Source organism: Grammomys surdaster, unplaced genomic scaffold, assembly GCF_004785775.1.
Source record: "Grammomys surdaster isolate TR1022 unplaced genomic scaffold, NIH_TR_1.0 270, whole genome shotgun sequence".
Classification (NCBI taxonomy): Eukaryota; Metazoa; Chordata; class Mammalia; order Rodentia; family Muridae; genus Grammomys; species Grammomys surdaster.
Window position 1 is genome coordinate 2702760 of NW_021604711.1, and position 24412 is coordinate 2727171.

At 46.7% G+C, this 24412-nt stretch overlaps 1 protein-coding gene across 3 annotated transcripts in view; it reads right to left on the bottom strand.

Moving 5' to 3' along the window:
* Positions 1–24412, bottom strand: part of Mprip (myosin phosphatase Rho interacting protein) — a 102704-nt gene that overhangs the window by 16419 nt on the left and 61873 nt on the right. For 2 of the 3 annotated variants that reach the window (XM_028776580.1, XM_028776579.1), the window contains exons 8-15: positions 23097–23238; positions 22263–22370; positions 20518–20574; positions 19485–19553; positions 15677–15766; positions 14678–14787; positions 10793–11363; positions 8941–9057 (exon numbers count right to left, since the gene is read on the bottom strand). In XM_028776580.1, coding sequence (XP_028632413.1) covers positions 8941–9057; positions 10793–11363; positions 14678–14787; positions 15677–15766; positions 19485–19553; positions 20518–20574; positions 22263–22370; positions 23097–23238 — 1264 coding nt within the window. Of the gene's footprint in view, positions 1–2706; positions 6499–8940; positions 9058–10792; positions 11364–14677; positions 14788–15676; positions 15767–19484; positions 19554–20517; positions 20575–22262; positions 22371–23096; positions 23239–24412 lie in introns of all 3 variants that reach the window. The other variant, XM_028776581.1, reaches the window with a different exon arrangement.

Here is a 24412-nt window from a genome sequence, read left to right on the forward strand (position 1 = left end):
TGACTGTGGGTCATTCTGCCTAACCTTGTGATAGCCACTTCTGGGCAAAACAAGCTTTCTCATAATTTAAAAAAAACTGAAGGAATGTGGCTCTTTGTGTTCCTACCCTATTGTTTTGCTAATGGATTCAATAAAGAACACCAAGTATCCAATCACCAGGCTTTGACTTTTTTTACTGAGCCTCGCTCGCTGTCACTGAGGGGAGTTTCGAAGAGCCTCTATTCAGCAACTTTAAATTCCTGCTTCCATCCTGGGGTTGAGTGCAGTGTGTGTGCTGTACCAGTCACCTTCTCCACACAGCCTGTTTATTGTGCCTGCAGGTTAAATGGGACTTATCACAGAATGTTTACTGTGGGAGTGTCTGCTTGTTGAAGTCTATTAGTGCTGAGAATATTTTAAATGTTGGCTTTTTTCCAGATTTTGAGGTCCATATAATGGATGCCTACCCTACAGGAAGTCTCTTCCATTTATTTTGATTTGAGCATCTTGGAATACATGAAGATAGGGTCCAAAATTCCTATAACAGAAACACTAATGTATCTTTAACAACTAGGTTGCTTCACTGTTAAATGTATTACATTTAAAAATTGTCACTCTATAAACCAATTTAAATTTTTTGAGGGGTGGAGAGATGGCTCAGCGGTTAAGACTGCTCTTCCAGAGATCCTGAGTTCAATTCTCAGCAACCACATGGTGGCTCACAACCATCAGTAATGGAATCTGATGCCCTCTTCTGGTGTGTCTGAAGACAGCAGTAGTGTACTCTCACATAAAATAAATAAATAAATCTAATTTATTTTTTTTAAAGTATACTGGATAGTGGTGGCATATGCCTTTAATCTCAGCACTCGGGAAGTAGAGGCAGGCAGATCTCTGTGAGTTCAAGGTTAGCCTGGTCTACAGAGTGAATTCGAGGAAAGCCAGGGCTACATAGAGAAACTCTGTTTTGAAAAAACTAAAAGAAAAACTAACCAAAAAAAAAAAAAACCCCCACAAAACACAAATAATAGCAACAACAACAACAAACAACCCCCCAAAAAGCAATCAAAAGAACAACAAAAAACTGAGTGTATATATATGTCTATGGACGCCATGGTTGATGGCTGACACTGAATGTTGATCTGCCTTGATCGCTTCCACCTCATACAGAGAGTTTCTCACTTGGTCCGAGAGCTTGCTGATTTAGCTATCTATCTATCTTTGGGGATCATTCACTGCCATCTACCTCATACTAGAAGTATAAGGGGACCACCACATCATACTACACAGCATTTACATTGAGTGTTGAGGGTTCCAACTCCTGTCCTTAGCTTGCTGCTAAGTACCTTAAACACTGAGCCATCTCTTCAGCTCCAAATTTTAGTTTTTAAATCATCCCTAGAATCAAAACAAATTCTTCAGTGACTGAGATGTGGACTCATGATAAGTGGTGTGAGGCAGTGGCTTACTGATCTGGGCAGAAATCCAGAGAAAAACTGTTCCCTGTTCAGCTCTCAGACAGTCTGCTGTGCAGCTGTGCCACAAGCTCCACAGAGGGCCTCAAGTTCTTGGGCACATACATACATGGTCAAGCCCAATGCTTCCTCTTAACCTGTACCTTTTGTTGCTAAGGTGTTCTCCCACTAGGTGACCATGAGACCTTCATAACCATTCTGACGTCCTGCTAACTAACAAGTTGCCAGGCTGTGGAAGCTCCTGCAGCTGTGAAGAGGAGCTGGTGAGGGTGACCCAGGCTCCCCACAGGATCACTGAATACACAATTTGTGATTTTCACACAATGCTTAATGTTTTTTAAAAGTCTAGACAGAAGTCAGGAAAAGAGTGCTGAGAACTAGTGCCTCAAGTATCATCAGCCTCTCCTGTGTCAGAGAGGGAGAGGTAAAGGAAAAGCTCTAGCTTGAATGTTCCTTTGTTTCCCTTCAGTATGGAGAAAAAAGGTATTGGGAAACAGTCATAGATGCCCTGCTGAGCTACAGCTGTGACACTGTGCAGCAACACTGGCCTGTAAAAAGACAGCTGGAACCTGGCACAGGCAACCTTGGGGCCTCTCTACCTTCCAGCGGGGATGAAGAAGACACAACTACCAGGCCACCTATGGATTCTAAGAGATGATTAAGACCTTCCATGATTATGGCCAGGCGGCCACACACTACATAGTCTAAGATAAAGGAGTGTTCACAGAAGCATGACAGGCAGCCTGGGAGACAGAGTGTGGGAAAGCCTTCTCAGCCAGTGCTCATCATGTCAACTCTGCCTTGGGAAGCTAGGCTAGGCAAGGAAGGAACCCTTGACATTGCTTTGCAAATATTCCTGTGTTGTGAAGTGCAAACCTCGCTCTCTCAGAGGAGTCAGGTGGGTGACGACCCTTCAGAGATGTGAGGCAGTCTTCATACTGATGCCTCAACTTTGAAGCCAGAAGAGGTTCTGTGAGAGTAAGAAGGTGAAGGGTGTCCATGCCTGGAGGCATGGACAGGCAAAGGGAAGATGTCTCTCCTTTCCCACAAGGATGCTGCTTTCCTTGCTAGCTTCCCTTCTGGGTCAGGAATAGAGGAGCATAAGAATGTTACTCAGTTCTGCCTGTGTAGCAGCTGAGTGAGAGTTAAGAACTATCTCTTATCCCGAATCCAAGACCCTTGTTGCCCAGAATGTCCCCTTTCTAGCATCACTAAAGAGAAGTGGCTCTGAAAAATAAACGGTGCTAAAGACCTTGAGGCTCTCAAAGTCCCGCTGGTACTTCTCCTGCAGGGCAGCCACATCACCCTCCAGCTCTTTGTGGCCCAGCTCCTCTCGCATGACACCCATTTGGGCTTCCAGCTCCTGGATACGTTCTCGCAGCCCAGTCATGGACTCGGCCTCATCCTTAGCTGCTGGCACAGCTCTGGACTCAGATGACCCAGGGGCTGGGTGTGAAGGTTGGCAGAGGCTGAGGGCTCCCCGCAGGCTCCATATGTAATGTTCCTGCAAGGCCCTCAGTTCCTCCTGATGAACAGCCTGCAGCTCCCGGACCTTCAGCTGGAACCTGTCCTCCAGCATCTTCATTTGCTGCACATGATGCTGTTCCATGGCCTGCCTGTCTTTGACTGAGGCGTCTAGCTGGCTGAGAACCCGGCTACGCTCAGCCTGCAGTGTATTTTCAGTGTGGCTCAGCTGCTCCACCATGCACCTGATCTCTTCCTCATACCTGCCCTGTAGGGCAAACATGCTCTCACTGTGTTTGCTTTCTGCTTCTTGTAGACATCTCTGCTGATGGTCCATCTGGCTCACTTTGGCCTTGAGCTCAGTGTTTTCTTTTTCAATGAGGGCGATAACCTTCTGGTACTCACTCTTCTGCTTGTGGAGAAGTTCTTCATATTCTTCCTTCAGGGCCCCAACTGCTTGTGCACGGTTCTGGCAAGAAGCTCCCCTAGCCTCCTGATAGGCCTTCTTGTAAAATCTCAGCTCCTTTTCATACTCCAGCCGAATTCTGCACGCTGCATAGCACACTTGAGCCTGAATAATTGCGTCTTGAACCAGTAATGAAGAATACTGACCAAGGCCCTCTAGACAAGCATCATATGAGAGATGTTGGGACATCCGCAGAAGCCTCTGGCAATCCCCAAGTGGCTCTGTGGGAGGCAAGACTGGCAAGGCAGCTGAAATCTCCTCAAGGATGCTAGCCTTTTCTCTCAGCTGCTGGGCTAGCTCATCCTGAATGGCAGCAAGGACTTCGGGGCTCTGATGCAAAGCCTGCAAAGGTTCTTGGGAGCCATCTGTGCCTGGCCTCAGTACCTCTCCTAATGGGCTCTGATCCCAGGATGTCTGTACCTGGTCCTCCCTGCCAGTTGGATGCCTGAGGGTTTCTAAGATCTGCTGTATTATTCTTTCAAAGTCTGGGGTTTGGTAGGCTCCCAAGATTTCTCCCAACATGCACTTGTGCTGCTGTAGGGCTGCCTGGGTCCCCTGTAGGGTCTCCTGTATGCTCTGCAGCCTATGGTGAAACACTTCTCTTACTGATTGTGTGGCATAGCTGAGCTCTGCACGAATCCATGTGGCATCAGCCAGACTCTGGGGAGTATGCTGCTGCCTGTCTCCTGATGTGCAGGCTGTTTCTTCTCCCAGTGTCCCTAGGTGTTTACTTAGCGACTCGACCTGGCTCCAGAACTCACCATTCACCAGTACCTTCTTGGCCCAGATCTCCATTGAAGCCCCAGCAGAGGGGGCAGCACCTTCTTCCTTCAGTGGCCACTCCCCTGACTGAGTAAGCTCACAGAGAACACCATATACATCTGAAGTGGTATTTTTTAGAGAATCAGCTATCTTGTTGATGAGTGAGGCCTCCAGGACTATCTGAGCAGAAAGAAGCTTCCTGTGCTCCTGCTCATTCAAGATAGGCTGACAGGACTGCTGCACAGGGGCTGCCATGCCACTTTCCATGGGTTGCCCCTTCTCTTGCTCAGCCTGTGTCCTGCTCTCTGCAGGGGAAGCCCATGGTTGAAGGGCCTTGATAGCACTCACAAGCATACTCTCTATGTTAGCCAGGGAGGCTGCACATGCATCCTGGCCCTCCTCCTGGTCGGCCCATGGCAAAGACCTTAGCTTTTTCCAGCAGTTTTCTAAGCATGTCAGGGCTTGGCTATTTTTGGCTTGGAAGTCTTCCAGCTCCCCAGGGTGATGCTCAATGTTTGTGGCCTTCTGTTGTCTTTCCTGCTCTAGCTGAGAGGCCAGAGCGCTAGCCTGCAGCAGGCTGGCACGGAGCTGCTCCCGCAACTGTGCCTCAGTGCCAGCCCACTGCTGGTGCAGTGCAAGCAATGCCTCCTGACTCTGCCCCTGCTGGCTTTCTAGCCTCACAGTCACATCTTTGAGTTTCTCCTCTGTGACATAGAGCTTCGTCTCCAGAGAGTGGATTATAGAGATGTACGTTTCAGCATCTGCAGCTGCTGGGAGTGTGCTAGGGGTAGCTTCTGAGGACACACTATCCTCTGAGGGTGACTGGTCCTGGCTGGTGTCTGATGATGTGCTGCTAGTCCAGGCCTTTGCACACCCTTCAGGGTGTATGTATCTTTGACACTGGATTGTGGAGAACCTGATTCTTGGCCTTTTTACAGGTGCTCCCTGATCAGACTTAGATGTGCTTTGCAGATGCCCCTCCCTGTCAGGCATATCGGCTGACTTTGGGGGTATGATGTTTTCCTCTTTGCTGAGGCTACCACTGCTACCCTCATCCCCCAGGCCAGTACTTGGATCTTCATCCTCTGGTTGTGAGTGGGGAAAGCCAGGAAATACTCTGGTGACTGAGCCTAAGGGCAAAATGCCACTGTCGTCCTCTGTTGGGTCTGTGGTACTGTGAGGCTCTTTGGCATCCTTTGGAGAATCACTCACAAATCTCCTTAGACACTCTTCCTTTTCCTGCAGCTTAATTTCTGTTTCCTCTAAGCTGCTGCCCAAGGCAATCATTTTAACTAAAGCCTCATTGAGGTCTTGGTCTTTCTTTTCCAGAACTCTCTCATGTGCTTCCTTAATGTGCTTCAGCTCCTCTTCCTTTTCTCTCAGCAGAGTGCGCACGCTCTGTAGCTGGATAGAGACCCTGTGGTGTGAGTGCTCAAGGTTCTGGTAGTCAGCTTCCCTTCCCCTCAACTTCTCTTGGAGCTCAGCCACATCCCCATCGGATGTGGCCACACGTTCCATGAGCTCTTGAAACTGATGCTTGATGAGATCCCGTTCATCATGGAGGCTCTGTACATGCTGGGCTAATTGGCGGATGCTGGCCTCTCGGGCCTCCAGCTCTTCCTCTAGCTTGTGTACCTGCTCACTGCCTTTGCATGTTTCACTCAGCTTCTCTTTCTGGAGGGCCTCCACCTGCTGCATGTGGCCTTGTAGCTGATCCTCATAGGCACTGGCCTTGTCCTCGACTTCCTTGAGGTTCTGCAACAGTGCCTGCTTTTCCTGCTCACAGCTCTCCAGCAACAATGTATAGTTCCTCTTCAACTTCTTCTCCATCAGACGCTGGGCTTGCTCACTGGTACCGAGCTGTTGGCTGAGCTCAGCAATACATTCTTGCAGCCTCTGCACCTCCTTCTGTCGGTCTCGTTGCAATGCCTGTTGTGTTTCCAGGTCCCTGAGTTCCTGTGTCTTCTCTAACAGCAGGGCTTCTGTACTTTTGAGTTTCTGCTCACTGGCCCTCAGCTGGCCACTCAGCATGGCCTTGCTGTGCTGCCACTCCTCCAGCTGCTCTCGAACCTTGCCCTGCTCCAGCTTCAGCTCACCCTTGAGCTTGGCTAGAGCCTGCTCTTTAATGGCTAGCTCTGCAGCAGCATTACTAAGTCTTGTTTGCAGGGTCTGAATCTCAGCCTCATGGTGCCGGATTGCATCCTTGGCCTCCCCATAGCTATGTTTCAGAGTCTGAATCTGCTGTGTGATGAGCGCCTGCCGCCGGCACTGAGCTTCCAGCTCACTTTGGAGGTCTTGGTTGACTCTATGGAGCCTCTGCCAGGCACCCGATGGAGAGGTGGCCACTTCAGTCTTAAAAAAACCGATTAAATACTGGTTAGTAACACTCAGGCCACCCTGTTCTGAGTGTCACACCTCTGGCCAGGATCAATCATAGAAAAGCTCCTTGGTGGGTTTGCCTTTAATCCTTTGTACAACTTTTTTTTTCTTCATTTAAAGAAAAAATTCAAATTAATGTGGGTTTTGTTTGTTTTGTTTTGGGTAAATATAGAGTTGCTTCTACATAAACAGAACACAAGGACAAAAACACCAATAAAACAGCTCTAACTGAATAGTATCTAGAAGAAATGAACCAAATAAAGCTGAATAATGGAACACACTGAGAAGTACAACAGAGACTGAAGGAAGAAATAATTGGTTTTGCAAAACAAAGTATGCAGTTCTAGACCACACGTTTAAAGCAGCACAAGGCATAAGGCACACGAAAGTGACGTCACTTCCTTCCATGACAGGAAGAGAAGGAAGGCAGGTAACTACTTGAGAGATGTCAGCAAAGTAACATTGGAACATTTCCTTTAGAAAGCGTAGTCAGGCCTCCACCGTAAGGAGAAAACTAATCTCTACCTGCAAGAAGACAGAACAAGGGGAATGCAGATCATGAAGCAAAATGTAATAAAAACAAACCTTCATAAAGCTCAAAATAAGAGTGAATGCAAAACCCAAAATAAAACACAAACTCCCCATACTGAGAGACACACAAAAGAGACAGAACTAATATAGAGCAGGGGATACAACACAGCTAAGTCAGGCGAGCCCCACCTAGAATCTGGCCTGCCCAGGCTCCCTCAGTCTGTTGGTGGGGAAGCCACAGATGTGACACTCAGGTAAGTTCCAGTTCCACACCATATTCACCAAAGCATGCAGCCCTCCCAGCAGGAAGCACAGCACCCTACCCCGAGCTTGCATCTCTGAGCCCTCCCTCATTGTCCCAAAGGCCCCTTTCCCCTTCTGACTGCAAGCATTTTCGAAGCTCATGGGTAATCATTATTAGATTCAGCAGGAAGCTGCTGCCCCCATGCTGACCAAGGTTGTTCAGTATAGATACACATGATGGTCCATGTTAGATACACAAGTTAGCAATGTGCAAAGCTCCTTAGCCGTCTCTTTACCACCAAGTAGGAAGTCAAGTCTTATGAAATCAACAAAGGCTTAAGGAAATGAACCTTAAATTAGGGATAGTCTGAATGAATACCCTTAAAGGCTTTCTGAGTAGGCTGTGTAGAAGGGAGACGCCTGCCATGGCCAGTTCCAGGCAAGGTCTCAAGTAGGGCAACAGTGAATTGGCTGGAAGGGAAGATGGTACAGTAATGTCAGATCGGGGACAAAGGTAAGCCAGAAACACACACAGCAGTGTGAGGGATAGACATGAAGGTAACACAGGATTTGGCTGAGGGGGGGTGAAGGACCCTAGGTCTACTTGCAACCAGATGACAAAGATTGAGGTCAATACACAAGGGTCTGGGCATGCCAACAAGCAACTTGGCAGAGACTCCAGGTCTTTGAAAGCTGAAGGCCTTTGGAGAACTAGTTCTAAATTACACCGGCAGAAGGCTGCTACTGTAGGGCAAGGAGTGTGCTTCTGGGATCAGTGGCAGAGTCAAGACTAGAACCTGGGATCATAACAGCAGTCTAAAACCAGTATCTTATCCTTGGTCTTTGCTGAGAGCTTCAGCTCAGTTCTACTACCCCATTCCATTCTCCCTCGAATTTTTGTTCCCCAACAGCTGGCAACATTACATCTTCTTCATGTCCCAGAGCTAGCATGGATCCTAGGAAGCTGGCTATATGATAACACATAGCACTTGTCCTTATACCAGGCTACCTGGAGACTGTTTTTGACATATCTACATCAGGGGTACCCTAGGGATCTGAGTACAGCAGAGTTCTGGAAGATGCCTTAAGAAGGAGGACACTGGCCTTGGGCCATATCAGCTCAGCACCTAGCTGCCACCACTTTTACCCTGTTCCTGGTTGGTGACATTGGCTAGGTTGTCATATATCCTTCTGAAACTTAGACTGGGTAAAAAGGAATGGGGGTATAATTTTCTAGCTCTTCACTAACTTGCTGTTAGCCCTAAAGTGGCACTTGGCATGCTGTATGGTCCAGTTTTTTCAGTATGTGCATTGGGCCCAATCTCACTATGGTGAAAACAATGAGAAATGACATACAGATACATGGGCTTTCACAAAAATCACAATGTCTAGAAAGTCCAAAGAAGCGATCACAAAATGATTTCATGATCAAGTCCTTAGCTATAGAGATTTGGGACATATTTCCCCAAATCAATATCTCAACAGCAAGGAAAATATACAGAACACCACAGCACTAAGAGCCTTGGTCTTGCTGACTGACCACAGCTTTGCCATGTTTGCACATTCCTAGCCTGTGGGCCTGAGCACAACTTTTACACGGAAGCCCGAGTACACTGTTCACTTGGCAGCTGCCCACCCTACCTGCAGCACATAGCCCTCCCGGGCACTCTGCTCTCTGCCCAGGGCCACCCTCAACTGGTCCTGCAGAAGCCGGTTCTGCTCTAGAAGATCCGAGGCTTCTTTCTGGCTCTGCTCCAGCTGTTGGTGAAAACATATACACATACACTTCACAAACATGACAATAAGCAAAAGCAGCTGACCACAGGTGGCCAAGACAATGGGGATTGTTCACTGGCATTGGACATCTCATTGGATACACAGCATATAGAACCATACACAACATCAACACCAGCTCTCTCCTCTGGTGGCCAAGGTACATGTTCCCTGTTCTTGCCTTAGGTAAGCCCTGCCTAGTCCCAATAAGTTTCCGCATTGGTTCACAGTTGTACTGTGGAGGCTAAATAGCCCAAGTGTCAAGTTCCTATCGGGGAGGTGGTTGTACTTCATTGAGAAAAGAATGGTTTACATTTTTATCAGAAGAAAGATTGGGGGGGGGGGGGTCCTTGGCCTAGCATGTAGGTCTCACTTTCAGGTCCTACTGAATATTCAGTAGAAACTGAATCTTAGTAGGTTTACAGAGTGGATTCCACATAAAGTTCTAATATATCCTCAAATGAAACAAGAAAACCTGTAACAGGTTCTACATTCTGTTTTCAACAGGTTCAAAGTCACCATCTACTCTTCCCCAAAATTCTGAAACCTTTACTGATGCTCTATGGGGGTTACCCTAGACTTCTGGGTCAAGAGAGGCAGGGGGATGTTAAATACTGAACCCCAGACTACTATTCAGTTAAGAATTTAGAATTCAACTGGGCAGTGGTGGCACAGCCTTTAATCCCAGCACTTGGTAAGCAAAGGCAGGTACATCTCTGTGAATTCAAGGCCAGCCTGGTCTACAGAGTGAGTTCCAGGACAGCCAGGACTACACAAAGAAACCCTGTCTTGAAAAACAAACACCTCAGGATGCAGCCTGCGGGCCAGAGGGCTCATTTTGGTAGCCTAGAAATTACTCAATTTCATTTTACCTGAGGGATACAGAAAATGAAAAAAATCAAAGTGTGAGCGTTAGTGAACATCTATCAGGCTCATACAGGCAATAACACAAAACAAAATGCAAAAAAGGTATGATGAAGTAGCAATTGGCTATTATGGAAAGAGTCTAAGAATATGCCTGAGATTTGCTGAGGAAGATGCCCTAAAGGGGACAAAAATCAGACAGAACCCTATAGAGGCTGACCACACATCTCAAATAGCTCATGTGAATATTCTGGACTTTTGGGTTTATTATTTTGCTTTTGAAATGATTCTGGAGTAACTGTATACATTGTGGGATAGGGCCAAATCTAAATATGAACTTCAACCATGTTATATCTTTACTTTATACATATGATATGGTTTATACACGTTATTTGTACATTTTGCTTTGTTTTGCCAGTGCTGGAGACTGAACTCCCAGGGCTTTGTGGATTATGCAAATACTGTAACCCAAGTCCACTACAGTATAGTATTTACTAATTTATATAGAAACAAAACTTCATGGCAGAGAATTTTCTGCTTGTGTCATGGTGACAACGAAAGTCTTTTGGATTTTGAAGCATATGAGACTTTTGGATTAAAAATTCATCCTGTAACTTCTTTGGTCATAGAATTCACTACTGACATAAATATATGGGCAGATGTAATTGGACATATTTGATGAGGATCCTATGCCATATAACACAGGGGCTAGCTTATATGGTTCTGTACCAAGATGTTAGAATGTCTCCCAACTCGATCTCACCATATTCCCAGGCCACATCCTTCTATCATAGTACAAAGATGTGGTTTTATTTAACAATTTTTTACATGCTGGAAGGGAGCTGCCCCACATTACCTCCTTCTCTAGCAGAGAGGTGAGCTCATGTGTGGAGAGCCGATCACTTCTGTCCTCCAAGGATAGGTGCAGAGGGGCAATGGGCACCTGTTTCTCCTCCCTGAGAGGGGTGGTCTCCACTTGGTGCCACCGCTGCTCAATTTCCACGTGGACATTCTGTGTCTTGAGGTCAGGGGTTCCTAGCAGCCCCGGGCTCCGGTCAATGTCCATACGCAGGGCGGTGTCCTCCATCGCTGGCCCATCACTGGTGTCCAGCATCCCAAAGCGCTTGCGGCGCTCCTCTCGACGACGAGCTCGTTCACGCTCCAGCTCACCTGACTCGGTTTCAAGACACCCAGGGTCACCAGAATCAGAAGACCCAACAGTGCTGGCCCTTTCTTGAGCCAGAGCCTGTTGGATGGGGCGGAATTCAGCCCAGTCAAAGGTCTTGGAGCGACCCTCCCGCCTCCGCTCTCGAGCACGGCTCTTCTTCTGCTCAGGATCTGGCTCTCCTGGCTCAGCTTCTTGCTTCTCATTTGGCCTTGAGCAGGTCTCAAAAGATGTGCTTTTATTCTTTCCCTCAGGCAATGAGCTGTAGGGCAGTAAGGCAACACAAACCTGTCAGGGAGCTTGGACACGTTAGCGGGTCACAAGGCCAGCCAGCCCACACACCCATTCTGATCCCCAAAAGAGTGTTCCACATGTACTTGGTCCTCTCTTGGAGACCTCAAACCTAGTTGATAGAGATGGGAAGGGAAAAGAGCCTCAGCTATTCCTTAGACTTCAGTTTTCATCCTTAACAATGAAGTATCATTGTATGCAGGAAATGTCATGGCAGTCTCTATCATGGATGACAGGGATAAAGCCAATGGACTTTTATAAGTTCCAGGGGAGAGAAGGGCCCATCCACTGTCCAGACCCTTGGTGAGGTTGGTTATGAAGTAACCCTACACTATGCAGTGGCAGAATGATTGAGAACTAGCCCTTCTTAGAAGAGCTCAAGGATTTCAATAAACAGGAGACACCCTCATCTTAATTTCAAAACTTACTCTGGCTCCAGACATGACAGATAGGTCAGAGTGAGGCTGTGACTATCTGTGGGACAAGGGGAGAAGTAACTCATGTAGTCACAAGGCCACACAATCAGGTGGAAGGTAGCGTAATACCCACCATTCTGAGGAAGGAAGTGACTAGGGAGCACACCCATGCAGATCAATCTTGTTAGTCCTTCAAACTACACCGAGATAACAGGAGTTGGTTAGCTTGAAGGATATCTGCCTCTTCCCAGTCTTCCCCAAGGAAGATTTCTGGAGAGGCCTTTACTCCAGCAGGAGAGAGAGTTAAGACATCACTATTAGCAACATGGAAAGGGGCTAACTGGGCTCACTGGGCATAAGTCCCAGTGATTGCTAGATAGCCCTGGTCTTGTCCAAGTCTTAACAGAGTGAGAAGTGACTTGGTGATAGGATGGCCCAAGGAGAAAGAACCAGGGAGCACTTGTATTTATGCCAGGACCAACAAGGAGATTGTCAAAGGGACATCAAACAAAAGAGAAAGTGACTCCCATTACCCTTGGGCCACCTGTTCTAGAAGCAAACAGTAAAAACCAAAGTGCTTGGGCCAGTGAGGTGGCTCAGTAGGTAGGGGCACTTGCTACCAAACCCAGACAAGTTCTTCCTGGAATCCACATGGTCGAAGGAGAGAACCAGCTCCTACAAATTATTTTCTGACCTCCACATGTACACAACAGCCAAGGCACATGTACACAAACAATAAATGTTGAAAACTAACAGGCAAACTTGTCCCCTGACCTCCAAAAGTGTGCTGTGAAGCCATGCCCCCCAACAATCCACACACTAAGAAATAACCAAACGCTTTCGAGCAGAAGGATCAGCAAGGGTCCAGTTTAAGATCATACAAACACACAACTAAAAATGAGTTGGAAAGGGCTGAATCAATGGTGTGGTAGTGAAGAGCACATCCTGCTCTTGCAGCGGACCTGGCTTGGTTTCTAGCACCCACAGGCAGCTCACAGCCATCCATTGAAAACAAGTTGCAGCATGGCATGACCCAGCACATGGTAGACTAGGCAGGATGGCAGAGTGGGAGGCCAACCTGGGCAATGTAGCAAGATCCTTGCACAGGGAAAACCAAAACAACCCAGAGTGGACTTTTTAGAATTCTGAGAAAATTGGTGACGTCTCAGGTCTATGTGGGGAGTTGAAACTAATTGGGGACCAGAGACAGGATTCCCAACAGTTATGCTCCTGGGGGAGGATGTCCCAACCCAGAAGTATTATAGTAATGTGAGACTATATCCTCACTATATACAACATGACAGAAACGAGAAGAGAGCTGATACTGCTGTCCTTGCATCAAATACCTTCTGATGGTCCAAACAGAACAACACAGGCTAAAAACAAGTGGGTGTACAGGGCACCACGTCAGCTTAAAGACACCTTAAATTATAAAGTAGATTCTAGGCAGGAAGACTGGTGTACAAAAGAGAGATATGAGGTTTCTATGTTGATACCTTGGGCCCCAGTCCTCCCATGGAACACAGCATAAACATGCACATATGAATGTTCTCAGCACCAGCCCTAGACACTAATTCCCTGCAGCCGTGGCCCTCCATCTGCATGCAGTCTGAGAAGAGCAGCTGAAGTCCCTTTCACTTTGCTATAGGGCTTTGTACTACTTGCTCTTCTCTTGACTGGAGGAGCCATGGAGGTAGGGAGGCCACTGCTCATTTTTCAACAGCTCTTTTTCAAAGAAATTTAAAATTTAATTTTTTTATGTGTATAGGTGTTTTGCCTGCATGTAGATCTGTGTGCCATGTATACACAGTGCCTATGAAAGCCAGAAAAGGATGTTGGATCTCCTGGAACTCAGTAGGTGTGGAGACTCGAACCTGGCCTCTGAAAGAGCAGCCATCTCTCTAGCACCCTAGCATAGTTCTTAAGAATGGCAGAGGGCAATTAATGGATAAAAGTAGGCCTTGCAGACCTAATGGTCCTATAATGCAGAAGTCAGCAACTATTTGCTGAGTAAAGAAATGACTATGTAACAATCCCTGAAAGGGGTACTGAAGACAAGAGTTCAGGTTTCCTTTCCTTCTTATTCAAGAAGAAATAGAACCAGCCAGAAAGAGGAGAAAGTTTGAGGCAAGAATAGGTATAGTTAATGCTGTCACACGCTAGTATCCTTTGACCAACATACACTGAATCTTCTGATCCCAAAACCATACTTGGCAGCAACATGAACCAAGAGAGACACAAAGTGCTCAAGATGAAACCTGGATGAAGCACAGTAAGACTTTTCCACATGGAACATCTGTGTTGTCCTGAAGATGAACACTGGTAGATCTAGAATCTTCAGAATAGAAAAGGGAGGCATGTTGCATGTTCCAAGAAATATACACAATAGCATGTTAACACAGATGAGAACAGTTTTTTCAAATGTGGGCTTCAGGACCCACCATCTGAGACAGAAGCATCTCCCGATTATATTAACAACCAGACAGATAGATGTAGGACTCTCTGATGAGGAAGTGAAAAACAACAGGGTGAAACTACAGTGGAAATAAAACAAAACTGCTCCCACCTAGAGCTGGGGTGCAGCTACCAGAGAAAGCCTACAGTGGAGCCTGAACCCAGTCTGTGGGCTAAAACTCTGCTATAAAGACCTCCACTCTGAGAATAGGCATGAAAGTGACCTGTGTGGCTTATCAGGCCAGCTCAACATAAGAAAGGCCCGCAGAGGAAGAAAAACAAAGAGCCACAGGGAACATGTAGCCAGCTGACAGTGGGCCAGGAAGAGGAAAGTAATTCGTGTTGTAGTGTAGTTGGGCTTAGGCCTCAGGGAATGGCAGGTATCCAAGGACAACTGGCAAGGCCTCCATCTTACCTGGTCACATCTGGGGCAGATGTTGGGAGCACATGTTTCATAATGGTCTGGATCCAGTTTCGTCGTATGCCAGATGTCATGGCTGACAGGGTAAACTCACCCTCCTTGGTCTACACACACACACACACAAAAAAAAAAACAAAACTAACCATCAGTGGTCAGCCCATTGGGGTGAGTGCTGCCTCCATCTCTAAAGTAAACAAAGTCCCAAAAGGAAGAGGGCTAGGCTAGGTGATTTTCCTAGGAATGTTGTATATGACCTGCTTGAGACAGGCAGACTAATAGGGCCATACCTTGGGAAGAGGTAAACTGGGTGTCCCCTAAACAAGGCAGTATACACTTGCTAGTTGCTGACACATAATAGACAGTCATATATGTTCCTCTCCTCAAAAAGCTCGGCTAGCCCTAGGGACAAGGACACAAAACTGGCTGGAAACAGGGAAAGTAGTGGCCCAGCCTACTACAGCTTCCACACAGGTGCACAGTACATGTCCAGAATTCTGGGTGACTAGAGAGCTACTGTGCTGTGCCTAGGACCCCCATCTGGTAGTGACAAGATGATATAAAGGACAAATTCCCACATCAGAGAGGAAAAACAACAATCATGAACCTGGGCTTAGAGATGGATACCAAATAAAAGGAGAGTAACCAGTTGACTATAACCATTATGAAGACTCACTGAAGACGACAAATGTACTAGAAATCCCTTAACCTGATTCCAGCAGCCCTTAATCTTTTATTCCCCACACTCTTCATCCTTTCAATGGTTCTACATTCCAATATAAAAATAAAAGAAAAAGAGCAATTTCTGCAACAAAGCCTTTCAAAAGCCTTGGGGAAAAAAGATGCAGAAACCCATTTTTTTGTCCGTATCATGTATCAGAAGTACAGGTCAGTAGTCACAGGATGGAGAGATCACCACTAACAGGAAAGATGGAACGATGACCACATATGTTACGATATAACCCTGCTGGCAACTTCATCCATCCCCAGACTCACATGTATCTGAAAGCCATAGTTTCTCTGGACTGGATACTCAGTGACATCATAGCAAGTGGACAAGTCAATTTCTCCATCTAGGTCAGCTGCCTGCAGAGAAAAATGAGAGGGCATGAGGAGATTGAGGAAGAGAGGATACTCAAGTGAACATGTTTCTGTGATAAATGTCTTCCCAGAACTAGACTATAACCAACTGTCCTACAAGTGTGGTCCCTTGGGGTGTCTATGCTACCATTTCTCTGTGTATCTAGCCAAAGAAATCCTATACCAGTGATCCCCAAATGTTTTATTAAAATCTTTTTAAATGCCTAAAAAGTAAGAAGACCCTCTATGCTGGCTAGATTTGTTTCAACTTGACATAAACTAGGGTCATCTGGAAAAAAAAAAACACCTTAATCGAGGATTGCCTCATCAGATTGCCTATAGGCATTTTCTTGATAGATGTGGAAGGGCCTAGTCCACCATGGGCATTCTGACCCTGGGGCAGGTGGTCCTGGGTGGTATAAGAAAAACAAACTGAGTGAGCCATAGAGAGCAAGCCAGTAATCAGTGTTCTTCCACAGTCTCTGCTTCAGTTCCTGACCTGACTTCCCTTTGTAACGCACTATAGACTGTAAGATGAAATAAACCCTTTCTTCAAATTGCTATAAGCCATTGTGTTTATAACAACAACAACAACAACAAAAAACTAGGACACACTCTTAAGAATTTTGTCTATGTGAAGTTTACCTACTGATGATATTTTCTGTATTAAAAACAGAAAATTTAAACATTATTTATTCACTTAAGGAAAACTTTAATAAAACCTGGGTGTGGTAGTTCACATCTTCAATTTGAGCACCTGGGAGGTTGGAGAGGAGCACTGTAAGTTTAAAGCTAGTTTGAATCACATACCAAACCCAATTCATGTTGAAATTAAAATAGAATTAAAAAATTAAAATATGATCCACACTCACTGTTTACAGTGAGCGGCAGTGCTGACATCCTGCAGTCTCCAGGCCTGACTTGACCCCACACTCACTGTCCTGTCTACAGTGAGTGGCAGTGCTGACATCCTGCACACTCACTGTCTGTCTACAGTGAGCGGCAGTACTGACATCCTGCAGTCTCCAGGCCTGACTCGGGAGAGGATGCTGGACTCTTCTACTTCTGCCGTCAGTGTTTTGTTTGTTTTGTTTTTCCGAGATAGGGTTTCTCAGTGTAGCCCTGGCTGTCCTGGAACTCACTCTATAGACCAGGCTGGCCTCGAACTCAGAAATCCACCTGCCTCTACCTCCCAAGTGCTGGGATTAAAGGCATGCACCACCACTCCCCAGCCTACCATCAGTTTTTCATGGACCATTTTGGCTAACATATATGAAGAGAAAGTGGTCTAACACAGAGATGGGAAAGGAAGAATTTTCTAGGAACTGGCTGGCTGGTCTGCCTTGATGAGTAGTCATGTTTTAAATCTTAACTGCAGTGTGGAATCTGCAGTCCTATCAAGTGAATTTTCTGTACTGTTAACAATGAAATGATAGTTGTTCTATCACTTTAACATTTCTTTTGCCGGGCGGTGGTGGCGCACACCTTTAATCCCAGCACCTGGGAGGCAGAGGCACGTGGATTTCTGAGTTCGAGGCCAGCCTGGTCTACAGAGTCCCAGGACAGCCAGGACTACACAGAGAAACCCTGTCTCAAAAAAACAAAAAAACATCTCTTTTGCCAGGTATGTTCTGTAACTTTACAAGTGGTCCCAGGCAATATCGAATTGTGTAGACACAATCTGTATGCCTATATGTGTACTATGGGTGAGTAGCGCCTACCAGGAGGTGGCATTGGATCCCCAGGAACTGTAGGTAAAGGCAGTTGTGAACCCTCACGTGGTCCTCTGTAAGAGCAGCAAGTTCTCTTGACTGCTGACCCAACTCTTCAGCCCAAATTGGTTTTTTTTTTTTTGGTTTTGTTTTGTTGTTGTTGTTTTGAAAACTCAAACTCTATTCAAACTCTACTCATTACTGGCAACAATTGTCCTTGAAGGAATAGATTCCTGGTTTATTTTCATAAAAATGGCCACCAAACTCTCAAAATTGAGTGACCAGAGCTTAACTGTCAGCTGTTTCTACAAATAATATTCCACAGAGAAGTGGCTAGTTCAGTTGGTAATTTCCCTGGTAAGGCTTTGCCATGCAGCTGAATGACTGATGGACATTTCCCACTTACAGACTATTAAAAAGGGGATGCTCAATAAAGGTGCTCCCCACAAATCTGATGACTGAGTTCTATCCCCAGAACACATTTAAAGGTAGTAGAAAAGAATCGACTTCAGGTAGTCTCAGATGTCCACAAGAGAGCTGTGGCATGTATGTAACCACACAATAGAAGATCATGCACACATGCACACACACAAACACAGTAATAATAAAAGTAAAAAAAGAACACTAAAGAGAATGGCATTCAAAGACTGCAACTTAAAAATACCAGGAACCCATTTTATTGTTTTAAACATCATAACTGTAGAGCACTACAAGCCCACTGACTGCTGGTACAATCTGATTCTGGCCTGTTGTCAAGGCATTGGCAGTTTTATCTACCTCTGCTTTTGTGCCGTGTTATATCAACACAGTTCTGCTAGCAGTTTTGACTTTCCCTGAATATTTATATTTTCAGCAGGTAAAGGTTCTTGTGACTAAGCCTGATAGTTTGAGTTCAACTCCTGGAACCTACTTGGTAGAAGGAGAGAACTCCTACAAGTTGACCTCTATACCATGTTGTGGCACACACAAAAACAAAGTTTTGAGTACTAGGTCCACCCCTGCCTATCTCATCAACAGCCTCCTCTTTAGGCCTTGGAGGCTAATCTCAAGAATTTATATACATTAAACCAACCAAGAGATTCTTTTCTTTTTTTTTCTCTTCCAATTATAAGAGCATGGAATGGCAAATGTGAGATTCTTGAAGATGGATGGGTGATTCTGAAGGACCCCATATGGAGTTATCAGCGGAAAAGCAGGACATAGATTTGTCAGGTTGTTCAAAAGACTTTTTGGTAGGTGAAGGAAAGAGCCCTTCTGGTTGGTCTAGGAGTGGTGAGGAAACAGCTCATCTGGTAAAGTGCCAGGACCACCATGGTAGGAGACAATGGGCTTCCCCGTAAGTTGTCCTCTGACATCCACTAGTGTCCCATGGCCAAAGCGTTTCCCCCCATGCCAATACACACACACAAAAAATGATCTTTTAAAAGTAAGTTCCTCTACCAGAAGGCATAGCAAGACATAACCTGTCTAGTGACTCAATTTACCACCATCTTTTTGTTGAAGACCAAAGACAAAACTAGACCTGAGTTCACGTAGAGTATTAACTTCATTGTTCTTTTATTTTTTAGACTTATTTGTATGAGTGTTTTGCATGTGTGCATGCCTGTGCATCACATGTGTACTTGGAGAGAAAGAGTACGAAGAGGTTATCAGATCCCTTGGAATTCGAGTTACAGATAGTAGTGAGTCAATATGCAGGTGTAGAAACCCAGATCCTCTACAAAAGCAAATTCTCTTAACTGCTGAGCCATTTTTCCAGGCCCACTTCATTGTTCTTATAAGAATATAGGAAATAAAGTAGTCAAAACCCACTGCATCAAGATACCTAACTCAAGTCCTCAGAGGATGACCATAATGTCTGAGGAGTGCAACAGTTCTGCCATCAAAGCTAGTCCATCTGTATGTACTGTCCCAGTAGACTGAAGACTATGACACCCAAGGCAGTAGGCTACCTTTTCACAGACTTCAGCCCTGGACTTTTAGATGTCACTTATGCCTTGTAGTGTTCTCACCTCCTCAGCCACGGAATCCCTGTAGTATCTCAGGCTCTGATCTGCCAGGACAAACCAGTGTTTCTTCCACTAAGGGAGAGAAAGATAAACATCCAACTACCCTGCAAACATACCTGACGCCCCTCCCTGACCCCAGCTGAGTCTAGGCACCCTGGAGAGCACAGATAAAGCAGGCAACAGACGACTGTTCTGGTGGGCAGCCATGCACTCATGGCCTCAGGGAGGCCCTGTTTAGATGCACTCCAGCAATGAGGCCATGGAGAGTAGTGGGCCTTGGCCAGCTCTGTGCCCCAGTGTGTGGGTGGTGACTGGTGCTTCGCAGGCCTCCATCCTAACTTCAGAGACCTCAGATAGCTCTTCTGTCCATCACACAGAAAGGTGGCTGTGAAAGGGTGCTGAGAGGCCCAGCCACTTGGCTGGTACACCAGTGTGAGCTCCACTGTGCTAGGAGGCACAAACTAACCTGCCAAAATTCCAGTCTTCATTCTGAGGAAGGGAACTTGAGTCTTCAGGTAAAGCCAAGGGCATTAAATATGGCAGAAGAAGGAGAAAGAGGGGACGCTTTGGCACAGTCTCCCAAGACAAAAGGAGCTAGGATAGTAGATTGGGTTTTTATGGGCTTCTAAGGCAAGGGCCTAACATGCTTCTGGTCAAGATGAGGCTTGCAATTTCTTCCTGTTTGGACTTGGTAATATTCACAATTCTCAGGACCTAATGGTGTCCTTAAAGCTGAGATGGTCCAACAACAGGGTTTTGCAGCCTTGTGTGTCTGCCCATATATAGCTGCTTTGTATGGAAACACAAGCCAACCCCACAGCTATAGGCTGGGTGTTCTGCTCTGAGGAAGCATAGACTCTTTAAAAAGAGAATTTTTAGGAGCAATCATAGGCAGGAGCTGGAACTATAGGATGTTGTAGGATGTCTGCAGGCCAAGGGCATGAATCAGGGATCATAAATACCACTGGAGACAAGACAAGCTGGGACTTGTATCTGCTCCCTAGTCTTCCAGGCCTCAGCACTTACACACACTCACCTGGCCATCCTCATACTGCTTGGTTAGCCAGCCTTTCTTGAAATTCAGCAGGTCAGGCTGAGAAAGAAAAAAGAATAGCTCAATGAAAACCATCTGGGTTCCCCAGTGATGGACAACTGTGCTCAACAGGGTTGTTTTCATGTAGATGAAGCAGCACTATAAACAGTTTCTACCACCTACCAGATAAGCCAGCCCACTCACTTGTCCCAGCTTTGCTGCCCAGAGGCATATGTTCCTGAGGAAGTAGTTGAGGGACAAACCTGGGCTTAGGAGCACAGGCTGCCTGTCTGCCCTGAGATCTCCATTCTGGCTTATTCAGGGCTTGTGCTCATTCTGCCCTGGGTCATAGCATTTGTCCAGATGAAGAGTCCCCAGGTACTTTAAGTCCAAGGGGACACCTGCAGTAACAGGTGAAAGGTGAATCCAAAGGCTCCTGCTGAAACTACAGAAGGATTGAAGGCCAGAAGCCTAAGAGGCAAACCATGTCTGGGGTGGACAAAGCAGTAGCAGAAACCTTGTCCAACTTAAAGGTTACTCTTATACTAGGGAGAAGTTCAGTCTTATTCCCTACACAGGAAGGTAGGTCAAGGACCATCAGCAGACCTGAGTGGGTGCTGGCTCTACTGAGGACAGCCTGCATTCCACTTGGGTCAAAGTTCTCATCTGCTCCAAGTATACCCAGAAAGACAGGCTTCGAAGACCCCAGCCACCCCTTCTGTGGCCCCCAGTGCTCTCAGGTCTCTTCCACAGCTGTCCTGATTAGAAACTGGTTTTGATGTCTCTTACTACTCCAAGGACAGGGAGTTATCCAGAGAAGTGACACCAACCAGGACAGGCATCCTGGAAGTTCCTGCTTCATTGTGGAGAGGCCACAACAGGCTCTTGCCATGCCACAACTGAACACAGTAAGATGAGGCTTCCCTTTGTGGAGCCTTTCTGTAACCCATGCTTCACAAGACTTCCTTCTGCAAGAATTGTTTGAAGAACCAACAGAAATGGAGACAAACTTTAGGATGCTCCATCCCTGGGACCTGTACAAAGGGAAATCCCTTTTTGATGGTGCACAGTTGTTGCTTCATCAGACTTGGGATGAAGGCCCACTCACTGCCTTTCTGGCTCCCCTGCTGAGCTGCTGATCTATGAAAGAGTCTTAAACTTTCTGCTGTGGTAATCATTGTTGGGCCTGCCTCAAGGAATGGTGGAAGTGGGTCCCTGTGGGTCTTTTCTCTCTAGGTCTCTGTGGTTGTCAGGAATAGTGGCTACCAGCTGAGCTGATAGAGAAACTGCTCTGGATGGGGGATGACAGTTGGTGAGTGTGCCAACTCCTGGAAGGCTGTAGGCTGTGTTGAGGAACCGAACTTTGACTGCAGCTTCATTCCTGTACACACCCTCAAGTGGAACAAACTGTCAATACAACATGATCCTGTTCCAAAGTGCCACAAAAATAAACACCAAAAGCAAGACAGCAGAGGTTAAGTTGGGGCTTTACATCTGCAGTGGCCCTGTGCAGCCTCCTGTGCACAGAGACCTCCATGTGCTGCTACTCAGGGCACCACATGGGGAAGAATGGTCAGTTTCCAATGGGTCATTGACCAGTGGGTGGGGCACTCACAGGCATGAGGGTGGTACAGAGGGAGGGCTGGTATGGACATATAGACATAAATGGACAGTGGCCCAGAGTGGCCAGAAGCAGCAGCGATAGTGGCACAGATCTCCAGAGAACTTGGCACGTGGCCTGGGCTCACCGTCATGGAGGATTCTGTGGACCTCCTGTCCAATGACTTGGCTCTTCGGTGTGGAGACAGGGGACAAGCATCTGAGAGAGGAGCTGTGGGGGCTTCGCTGGCAAAGTCCTGTGGCAAAGAGCAGCCACCCATCAGTACAGCTCAGGCAGCTTGGGCAGGCATGGGGGCAACAAGTTGGGTAGTTCATCCCTCCTTGAGTGGGGGCAGTGCTGTCTAGGTCCCACAGCAGGTTCTGGGATGACCCATGTCCTGGCATGTTTTGGTCAGTGGAGCTGCCTTTTCTTTGGATGCCTGGTTATCACTGTACTGGCCCCACTCAATTTTGCAGCTTCTCAGGTTACAGAAGAAAGATAGCAGGCATCTTGTGAGCAACAAAGAAACTGGGAAGAAGAGCTTGGGTACAGCATGCCACAGAAGAGGCAGGTGGGCAAAAGGATAGAGGAATCTAGGAGGAGGAGGACTGCTGAGGTCTGATGGACCTTGTGGGCTAAGCAGAGAAATGAGGGTACAGCTTGCCACTCCAAAAAACAAAAGAAGGAAAAAAAGGTATCATAGTCAGCTTTGTTTCTGGGTGGCCTCAGTAGGAAGAAATTGTGCTAGTTACAACTGAGATCTAAAACTCATTGAAGCATCTTGTGGCACAGAAGGCTAACGCTGTAGGAGGGAGATATGGAAGACAGGTGGTGCTCAAGAGGCTAATGGAAGAGACCAGAGTGGAGGCCCAGAAGAAACATGTCCCTAGTATGTATGAGACTCAGAACATACAGGGTAGTGTGTTCCCCAGACCCAAGCCAGGCTGCCAAAGGGCCCACTTAGCCCCACACTGGAGCTCACCCGCTTTCTAGGGATGGCCCGTCTCTCACTGCGGCCCTGACGAGTGTCACTTGATGGAGTGGTCAGAATCAGCATGTTGGTTTCCATGTGCTCTGCTTTTTCAATGTCCAAGGCCTCAAATTTCTCAATTACCTGGGACCTCCTACAAAAGAGGACATGAAGCTGCTGAACCAGAGTCTCCCTGTTCCCAAGGTGGACTTTGTCTCGAGTCCAGTAGTCAACTTGCTCCTGTAGTCAACTTGCACACCTGGCCTACCTCACTGGGCTCCAGTGTTAAGTCTTCCTGTTAAGCATGTGAGGCACTGTTTACACAGTACTGAGAGGACTTAGGGCACAGAGTCAGTCTACTTGAGCTCCATTTTCCCCCATTCATGCTGGGCTGGAACAGCCATAGGACCTTTCCACACTAGGCCTGTACTGGCCCTGCCCCAACACTGGACTCACACACCTTGTATACCTTGGTAACCTCCCTGAGCCAGACACAATAAAGGACAACCACCACCTCCACATTGCACCCTCTAATTACAATGCACCCCACAGTAGGGTGTTCAAAATTTAGCAAGATAAAAGCCCATGAATTAACAGTTTCTGCTAACATTAAAAGGAATCAAAATCAAAATAAAACAAAGCAGTTGATTTCATGTGAAAGGCCAGCGGCCTTGTCAGGCGGTCTGTGGCTGGGACGACGGAGCTGAGATGGAAGCGAAGCGGGTGGAGGAGGCGCGAACACAGCAGAGGGTGGAGAGGGCAAGACCTGAAAGAAAATAAGGCTGGGAAATGAATGAACAGAAAAAGACCGCTTTTAAAAATCAAATAATGATAAATCAAAGTTATCTCAGATTTAAAGCAGCAAACCCCAAGGTAATGGCTGAAGAGAGGAAACCCATAATTACCCCATAGCCTAAGGAGTCACCTAGTGGGATTAGGCAGAAGGATTAGGCTGCCTACCTGGGGTCCTAGAGCTGACTTAAACCTGCTGGGAGGATGGTCTCTTCTCACCAAACCTGAGACCTGCTCTCCTAGGGATATCCTACTCCCTCACAATGAGGGTGGGCGTGGCATGCATTTTGAACCAGTGGTGTGGAGCTGAGAGGAAGTGATAAAGGTCCCTCTCAGAAAAGTAAAATCTCTAAGCAAGAGGAAGAACATAGCCTAGAACCCAGGAAGTTCTCTTTTCAGGGGTCACTACAAATCTCCCTTAAGAGTTCCTTTCCTCAGGGAGGTAAGGGCAAGGGCAGCCAGGGCTCAGGAGGACTTGTGTGTGCTCTGCCTCCACACGCAGTACTGTTAGAAGACCGGGGCCGGGTTAGCTTGCT